Source organism: Mesoplodon densirostris, chromosome 4 (assembly GCF_025265405.1).
Source record: "Mesoplodon densirostris isolate mMesDen1 chromosome 4, mMesDen1 primary haplotype, whole genome shotgun sequence".
NCBI classification, from domain to species: Eukaryota; Metazoa; Chordata; class Mammalia; order Artiodactyla; family Ziphiidae; genus Mesoplodon; species Mesoplodon densirostris.
In genome coordinates, this window is record NC_082664.1 from 105,128,863 (window position 1) to 105,138,194 (window position 9,332).

Genomic DNA, 9,332 nt, shown 5'->3' on the forward strand with positions numbered 1-9,332 from the left:
CGGCGGCGGCAGCAGCAGCAGCAGCGGCTCCGGCGGCGGCAGCAGCGGCTTCAGCGGCGGCGGCGGCGCTAGACGCGGCGGCTCCGGGCCCGACCCGGCGGCTTCGGCGGCGGCGGCGGCGGCTCCAGCGGCGGCGGCGGCCCAGGCGGCCCGCAGGGAGCGGCGAGCGGCCTCTATCCGGCGAAAGCGGGCGGCGGCGGCCGGAGCAAGCGAGGCGCGCGCCGGGCGCCTGTGGCAGGCGGCGGCGGCGGCCCAGCGCCAGGACGACGCCGCGCAGCGCCCGACGCGGACCACTTTCATGCTGATTCCCCCGGACCCGGGCAGCGCTCCGGCCACTCCGCGGGCCGCCGGCCTCCGCCCCGGCCTGCCTGGCTCTCTGGGTGCGCCCGAGACCGGCGCCTCTGCTCTCCTAGTCCTCCTGATTTCGATGGCTTTCCTGAATGGCTGACTGTGGGCTGCCCTGGACTTGGCCCCCGGACAGTCGCCTCTCCTCCTCCTCCTCCTCTTCCTCCTCCTCCTCCAACTCCTCGGCTGCACACCAGCTCTGAGAGCGAGAGAGTGAACGAGAGAGGGAGGGAGAGAGTGAGAGCGAGGGAGATCTTTGGAGAGATTTTTTTTTTTTTTTTTTTTGCCTCCTACTTCTGTCTTGAAGCCAGACAATCGACTTGCAGCTCTCCCTCCCCTCCCTCTCTCTCCACGTTCCGCTCCCACTTGCTCTCCCCCGGCCCCATCCCCTCCCCTCCCGGCGGAAAGCCCCCCGAAAGCAACAAAGCTGAGCCGAGAGAAACAAACAAAACAAACACACCGGGCCAGACAAGCAATCGACAAAACTTTGCAAAGCAGAAACAAAAAAGGAAAAACTAACCAACCTCAACCAACCAGACCCCGAGCCACCCGGGGCGCCCTCTCGCACCCTTGCACACACAAAAGGCGGCGCGCCGGAGCCCGAGACCCGGGAGCCGCCGCCGCCAGCAGCCAGGGGAGCAGGAAGTCCGGACGCGGCCCCCATAGATATGGCAATGGTAGTCAGCACGTGGCGCGACCCCCAGGACGAGGTGCCCGGCTCTCAGGGCAGCCAGGCCTCGCAGGCGCCGCCCGTGCCCGGCCCGCCGCCCGGCGCCCCGCACACGCCACAGACGCCTGGCCAAGGGGGCCCGGCCAGCACGCCGGCCCAGACGGCGGCCGGCGGCCAGGGCGGCCCTGGCGGTCCGGCCGGCGACAAGCAGCAGCAGCAGCAGCACATCGAGTGCGTGGTGTGCGGGGACAAGTCGAGCGGCAAGCACTACGGCCAGTTCACGTGCGAGGGCTGCAAGAGCTTCTTCAAGCGCAGCGTGCGGAGGAACCTGAGCTACACGTGCCGCGCCAACCGGAACTGTCCCATCGACCAGCACCACCGCAACCAGTGCCAGTACTGCCGCCTCAAAAAGTGCCTCAAAGTGGGCATGAGACGGGAAGGTATCGGCCTCTCATTTCTACCCCCCTCGCCTGGGGTCCCGGGGCCCTGGGTGCGTTTGGCTAGCCTGCTCTGGGTAAGGACACGGAAGCCCCAAGCTCTTCTCTTCGTATTGCAGCTGAAAGGGGTTTTATACTAGAAGCAAGTTCTGCATTGGAACCCAGATCCCCAAATCCGCATGCTTTGGCCGACTGATTTCCTCTTCTACTCTCTCTTCGGGCTCTTTTAATTTTCTTTGCATTGACTGCCAGTTCATTCGAGTTCGCCTTTCTGCAAGTGATGGGGTGTTGTTTGTTGTTGTTGTTGTTTTAAAGCCTGGTTTACTTCTCTCTCTTTCCTCTCAGTTTTTTTCTCTCTCCTAGTTTTTCCTGCATGTTCAACACATGTCCCTCCTCCCCACCCCTCTCCCCAGCCCCCACCCACTCAAAAAAAAAAACAAAGAAAAAGAACCCCCAACAACCTGAGATTGTACTTTTGTACAGGAGGTTCAAATTACAAATGGCAATTTTACGCACTTCGCCGTATTAACGCTGCCGCCCGGGCAGCACTCATGTGACCCTCCGTGGATTAACATTCGGCTGGAAAAAAAAAAAAAAACCCTTCTGTTGTCTTTTTTCCTTTCACTTTTGAAAGGAGGAGAGCGCGATAGGGAGTAGGGGAAGTGTGGGCGAGGGGCCCTGGGCGGCTGCTTTCGCTCTGCGCGAGTTGGGTCTTTGTGATATGAAATTCGCCGAGCGCCGCAAGCCATGCTCGGCCAATGGCGCGCTCGGCGCCGGGCGCGGGCTCCGGGTTGGGGCGAGCGAACGCCGCGGCTTCTTTGTGTTTCTGCGAGAGCGACTCTCCCCGTCCGGCGTCAGATAACAGCTCGTGCCCGAGCCTGGCCGGCTTTCCCCGGCCCTCCCCGGGCTGCGCCGGCCGCCCGCTCCCCGCCTCTCCCCGGCTTCCTCTCGCCTCGGCCGGCCTGTCTCTCCGCCCTCTCCCTCCGTCTCTCTTCCTCCGAGCACACCGATTAGGCTGCCGCCAGACCTCGGCTCTCAGCTTGTCTGTCACCGGGGGTGGCCCGCGGGACTGGGGTTGCGGCGTTGGGGGAAAGCGGTTCCGGGGTGGCCACAGGCCGTCCGGGGTGCAGCTTGGTGTCTTTTGCAAAAGCGTCTCACCCTCCCCCCAGCCTCGCCCCTCCCGCTCCCTCTCCTCCAATCAATAAAAAATATCAGCCGTTTAGCAGTAAGGAAGAAAGATGCCCCCAGAATGCTCCATCCCTCCCATCGTGCCGGGGAGCTCGAGGCAAAGCGGCCAATTCTGGGTCCTCGGCCGCCCAGCCCGGAGTGGGCCTCCGAGGCCAGTGTGCCGCCCTGGCCGCCAGAGCTTGCCTGGGTGGTGATTTGAGAGGAGTGCAGCCGGGCTCCCGGCGACTCCCAGGTCTGTGGCCCTAGCGCGCTGGTGAGAGGGGCAGGCCTGCCTGTTCCTGCGCCCCGCGGGGTCTGGGTCAGGCGGGGGTCGGGCTGGGGCAGACCCTGCCGGGGGAGCAGGGGAACGAAGCTGGTCATTAACTGCGGAGTGTCTCCTTTCCTCCCTGCAGCGGTGCAGAGGGGCAGGATGCCGCCCACCCAGCCGACCCACGGGCAGTTTGCGCTGACCAACGGGGACCCCCTCAACTGCCACTCGTACCTGTCCGGATATATTTCTCTGCTGCTGCGCGCCGAACCCTACCCAACGTCGCGCTTCGGCAGCCAGTGCATGCAGCCCAACAACATCATGGGCATCGAGAACATTTGCGAACTGGCCGCGCGGATGCTCTTCAGCGCCGTCGAGTGGGCCCGGAACATCCCCTTCTTCCCTGACCTGCAGATCACCGACCAGGTGGCCCTGCTTCGCCTCACCTGGAGCGAGCTGTTCGTGCTGAACGCGGCACAGTGCTCCATGCCCCTCCACGTCGCCCCGCTACTGGCCGCCGCCGGCCTACACGCCTCGCCCATGTCCGCCGACCGGGTGGTCGCCTTTATGGACCACATACGGATCTTCCAAGAGCAAGTGGAGAAGCTCAAAGCGCTGCACGTCGACTCCGCTGAGTACAGCTGCCTCAAGGCCATAGTCCTGTTCACCTCAGGTAGGAAGGAGCCCTGCCCTCTCATGCCCAAGCGCTCCTAGCTCAGAGTTAGGGTCTAAACTCTTCGGAGCCCCCAGAACTAGCCCAGCCTCCCCCTTAAAAAGCCAAACTGTCTGTGCAACTTGGAATGGGAACGTTGCATAGCTGTTGGGGCCCCGCCAGGCTTGTCCTGGGGAGAGGGGAGAGGAGAGGAAGGCTGGGTTGTAAGAAGGATGCTTCAGACACAGACTCTCAAAATAGGCCATGGGGAAGCCTCTCAGGCCTGTTCCCCTCCCACCAGACTAGGATGCATGCTTCTGTTCCTTCTCTTAGCTCAGGCCCTCTGGGCCAGCTGAGCCTGTGGAATCTCCTCTACCCCATGGCTTTCTCTGTCACCCTGGCTGAGCCTCTAGAAGATGCCTCTAGGCACTGGAGCAGTCCTGGTATCATCCCTGCAGGGGAAAGTTTGCCCCTGCAGGGGAAAAGTTTGCCTGCTAATTCAGTAGGAGTTGGAGCTCCAGGCACATCCAACCTGAGGGCAGCAATTTTCAAAATCATATTTTTATTAAAACAATGCAGACTGCCAGGAGAGGGGAAAGAGCTGTCAGAAAGGGGCAAGAGGAAGAAAGGGGCCATCATAACTCTTCAGAATGCCTGTAGGGGGTTGAAGACTCTGGCCTCTCGCTTCCCCTGCCCAGGCAAACAGTTAAGGCAATTTTCAAACAGCCCAAAGTGTATGCCAACTTGGGCTGGGTATGAGTATTGCTGGAGATATAAAACCATCATTGACTGCATTATGAAATCTAATTAGTTTGCAGGTAGTTTAACCTGTGTGAGTAATAGACCTAATATTAATTAACTCTTGAGGCCAAACGATTGTTGAAGGTGTCTGGCTTACCACTTTGGGCTACACCTGAGCCTTTTGGCTGCCTCCAGGCTGAGTTCAGCAGAGCCCAGGTGGGTGGAAATCACCCCTTCCACATTCCTGTTCTAAGTTGTCAGCTGATCCCTTTGTCACGGCTGAGAGGGGAAGGGGTTCCCAGTTCAGGATAACAAACATCTGGACTTGGGTAGGGCTTGGAACCTAGTCACCCACTGCAGGTTTTGCAGGTTGTAATCAGGACACAAGGAGAGCTGTGGAATTCCTGTGCAGACAAAAAGATCCACAGTCTCTTCCTTACTGTTCCAAGGAATTCTGGGGGCCCAAGTCATTAGCTGAATCTATTGCAGGTTCTGAATCCTTAACCCACTGTCTTTTACATATTGCTGCTCTTCACATAAAATCCACCGCCTCCACTGCCACCCCAAATTCTGCCTTTGAAAGTCCTTAGGTAATCAATTAAAGGACAGTGTCTGGGCAAGGAAGAGCTGTATGCAGAGGCTTGGATCTGGATTATTTTTCTCGGGGGACCTGTCATAACTAGAACATTCACCTGATGCAGAGGTATAGGCAGGATCTTCCCCTAGCCTATAGCCACCTTCACCCCTTCCCAAAATCCTAACCCAGCCCAAGTTCCCAGACCATCTGGGTGGTGGTTCATTTCTTGATATCCTTGTTAGCTCTTCGACTTACCCTTGGTCTTCCAAGGAAAGAAATGCCTGATACTGTCGTAACAGTTTAATTTATTACTATTTGCAAAATGTAGAGGCCTGTGTGGAGAATGCAAATCACCTCACAAAGAGATAAAGGTTCCTGTTATCTGATTCTGAGGCAGTCCGCTGTAAGAAGGAGTCCTATGCAAACAGATCTTTTAATTCCTGATCACAGACACCAATGCATTCTGTATACATGCAAAGTCCTAGATCCACACATGAGGAGATTGTGTGTTCTGTTTCTTGGGGTGGACGTGGTGGCAGCTCTTTTTGAATATCTGCTTTAAGAATTCACAGTATGCATGTGTTAGCCCTCGTCTTGCCTGGGGAGCCCCCAAAGGTCAGGTCACAACCTGCACCGCCTTCACTGAGAAGCCTCTCATTTCAAAGGCACTTATTGTATTTTCACGTATCGGAAAAAGAAAAGTGTTTTCCTGAAGATAACGGGGAGGGGTCTCTTCTTGGAGGGACCTGGGTTTAAAAAAAAAATAAGGGGGGGGGTGGTAGGAGAAAAAGGGAGAGAGAAGAAAAGGAGGGAAAAGAAACAGCTCAAATGAACAGAGAGATCACAGTTTGCATGGCTGCCCTTCAATAGGCTAAACTGACAAGATCAGTTTTAAAGGGCCACTTAAATCAGTTTCAAAGACTGGAGAAAAATGAGTCGCCCTCTTTGGGGAGAATCTGAGGCTGGGTCATGGGCGCCATTACCCGGGGTTGGGCCAGGTTGTTGCCCCCCCCCCCCGCAACTATATAATTATAAGCCAAACTATTCTTTACAGAGGAGGAGGGGGCGGAGCATTGGCAGTTTTGGTTTCATCTGTTTGTCTGTTTACAGACCTGGGCCAGATTTACCCAATGCACTTTGCTTAGGCCTCCCAGTGACCAAGCCTGAGGACTCGGACAGGGAAAGCCTGCAATGCATTGAGCTGTGTTTTATTTTTAAGCAAATACCCCAGGACCATCTCTTGCGGTCCCCGCCCCCCAAAACCCGCCACCCCACCCCAGTTTTCAGTATGTAGGCATTTGCTCCAACTCCGGTTGGGGCAGTTTGACAGAGCACTGTACACACACCTCATGTGACCCATTTCAGACCTCTTAATCTGATGACTGAATTCTTCGTCTTTTTTTTTTTTTTTTTAAACTTTCTTCCAGATGCCTGTGGTCTCTCTGATGTAGCCCATGTGGAAAGCTTGCAGGAAAAGTCCCAGTGTGCTTTGGAAGAATACGTTAGGAGCCAGTACCCCAACCAACCAACGCGATTCGGAAAGCTTTTGCTTCGCCTCCCTTCCCTCCGCACGGTCTCCTCCTCAGTCATAGAGCAATTGTTTTTCGTCCGTTTGGTAGGTAAAACCCCCATCGAAACCCTCATCCGGGATATGTTACTGTCCGGCAGCAGTTTTAACTGGCCGTATATGGCAATTCAATAAATAAATAAATCAAGATAAGAAGGGGGAGTGAAACAGAGAGAAAGAAAAGGCAAAAGACTGGTTTGTTTGCTTAAATTCCTTCTATTAAGAAAGGATATAAAAGGATGTTACAAGTTTGCTAAAAGAAGAGAGGGGAAGAATTTAATGGACTGTGAATTTCCAAAAAAAAAAAGACTGTCAAATGAACTTTTACAGAATGCATTAAAAAAAACTCCTGTGTTGGTCAGAACAACTTGCTACTTATCATTTTTGTATAAAAAGGAAATTAGTCTTTTTCTTTTTTTGGTAAATTTTGGAAAAATATTGCTAAAAGTGCATTTAAGGAGATTGGGAGAAAATTAGCAGAATGGAGAAAGTAAGTCTTTTTTTTTTCCAAATTATTAATTGTCCTGTGTCTATGTACCTCTAGCTGTTCTTTTTTGTACTTTTCTGGTTCCAAACCAGTTTATTCTGTGGTTCTATAATAAGTTTTGATATAATCTTGGCTTCTTAAAAACTGTGTATCCTTAAAATATATGTTCTGCAAGAATTAAAACTCAGTCCATGAAAATATCATAGGAAGACATAAAACTTTAAAAGGCAACTCAAAGATGATGGAAACGCACTTACAAGTGGTGACCAAAAATTTTAGGTGAAGTTGAGCGCTCTAATTTGAGAACTGGAGGAACCACATACAACACTTAACTTCCCCTACCCTGCCCACCCCCCCCCAAAAAGATACCATGACAAACCTAGCTTTTTAAAAATATTTTAAGAAAGAGAATGAACTGTGGAATTTATTGGCAGCCAAGGAATGTGTCCAAGACACATGCTGAGGTTTTGAATAAAAAGTGAACTTTTGTAATTTGAATTGGGTCCCGCTTACTTCTTGAATTGTTATGAAAATCCTATATCTGTTTGTATATTTGCAAACCCTTTGTATTATAATTGTTGATATTTTCCCTTTTTAAAAAATACCATTGAAATCAGCATGACAAAATAACACTGTTGGCACTTATAGGTAACGTGATTGATTCAGTATCTTAGAGTTTACAGTTTGTGTTTTAAAAAAACTGAAGGTTTTTTTTTTTAAGTGCAACATTTCTGTATACTGTAAAAGTTATAATAACTGAACTGTTTGGTCGAGTCTTTGTGTGTTATATTCCAAGGAAAATTGAAAGTATTCAGAAATTAAAATATTATTTGATATCTGAAACCTGTTTGGCTGTCCCCACTCACTGTCTTTCCTTCGAGAAGCCCCTGTGAGCTCTCACTGAGCTGGGCCGGGGGCTCTATTTGTTTACTCCCCTCAGCCAGTTTGTTCAAAGGTAGACTAGTGTATTTGCCTGTTTAATTTGGGTGTGTGTGTGGGGGGAGCTGAAGTTAATGGTTTATCTATGGTTTAGGAAGTGCCATACTGATATAGTAAACCACCCCCATTCACCTAATCCTTCTTTTAATTAAAAATGGATTTTCCAGGAAAAAAAAAGGCCCTTATATTTGTCACACTTAAGTGCCTGCTTAGGGAAGGTATTGTGAGAAGTATTAGAAATCTTGAGATCAGTATCTATTTTATGATCAGGAAAAAATACTGTTTTGTACATTTCTGACAGTTACGCAGAAGACCGTTCAAGCAAGCTATCACAGCCTTGTAAATAGAAGGCAGTTGTTTGCAATGAGTTTTTCCTTAAGTAGGTGTGATTTTTAAAAATATTCTGTGGTTCTCATCTAGTGTGGTTGTTGAGAGGATTTCAAATTCAGTGATATAGCTTAGAGCGGCTGAAGGGTTTATTTTTAATGTATATATGATAACTTGCAGTTGGCCTTCCTCCCCCCTCCCCCCGTACCGTTCATTCTGTGAGAGCATGACCACAGGTCAAGGGAATCTTTTCCATTGGAGTTCTGTACATAAAAACACGTCGACATTTTGACATTTCAGATTGTGTAGATGCAGTCTGTACTGCTCTTGGGATCCTTTGTCCTTAAAAGCCAAATTAAGAAAAGGAAGAGAAAGAAAGAAAAAGAGAAAGAAGGGAACTTTACAGGGTGTGCGGATTTGGAAGTATCTTGTTTTGGAGTCTTTTCCTCTTTCTCTTTTCCTGGTTCGGAGGAAGCTCGGTGTGTGGGAGCTTTTGCAATTTTTGTTCCTATTGAGGCTTTGCAGCAGCCCCACCACTATCCCGTGCCGTGGTTTGATTTTAAAAGGGGGTGGTGGGTAAGGGGATGTGAAAGAAAAGGGATCATTTTGTAAAGTGTATTAAACTTTGACACTCAGTTCCAGTCAATACATGTAGACCAGAAAAATCTGTCTGATTTGTGCATTTGAGCGGAGCTCTCCATCTGACCCTCAGCTTCTTTCTGTAGATATATACATACATAAATATAAGTATGTTCTTATGGCAGAACATCGCTGACCTCTAGATCGAGGTTTTGTAGGTTGTTTTTTTTTCTCCTCTTGCAAGTGCTATCCATGTGAGTGTGTGAAGTTTCTCTAATAAGTAAAACACAGGCCCTTTTCCTTGTTTGTTTTGTGTTAGTTTATTGTAAACAGCCATTTGTTGTAAATTATTATTGGCATTAAATTATAATTTATGATTTTCAAAGCAAAAGACAGTCCCTGTTTTATTATGCTTTAAACATGTGTTCTAGACGTTGGAAATCTCTCTCTCACTCTCTCTAAGTTTCAGCAGTGAGCTTGGGGTCTGCGAGGCAGAAAAACAGGACCCAAAATTTTTCAAACGGTTAAAACAAAACCCCTTGTATATGTTTAGAGTGGCCGGAGGAGGATCTGTTT

At 50.8% G+C, this 9,332-nt stretch overlaps 1 protein-coding gene across 3 annotated transcripts; it reads left to right on the forward strand.

The window, feature by feature from the left end:
* The first annotated feature begins 265 nt into the window (after nt 1-265).
* NR2F2 (nuclear receptor subfamily 2 group F member 2) lies at nt 266-9,103 on the forward strand. Of its 3 annotated transcripts, none has more exons than XM_060096889.1 (3): nt 266-1,455; nt 3,033-3,560; nt 6,285-9,103. In XM_060096889.1, exons 1-3 carry the CDS (start codon nt 1,014-1,016, stop codon nt 6,557-6,559), a joined length of 1,245 nt encoding a protein of 414 aa, XP_059952872.1. In that variant the 5' UTR covers nt 266-1,013; the 3' UTR covers nt 6,560-9,103. The 3 variants fall into 3 exon arrangements, with proteins under 3 accessions (XP_059952872.1, XP_059952873.1, XP_059952874.1); XM_060096890.1 differs by having other exon boundaries at nt 1,444-1,529; XM_060096891.1 differs by lacking the exon at nt 266-1,455 and adding an exon at nt 2,747-2,872.
* The last annotated feature ends 229 nt before the right edge of the window (nt 9,104-9,332 follow it).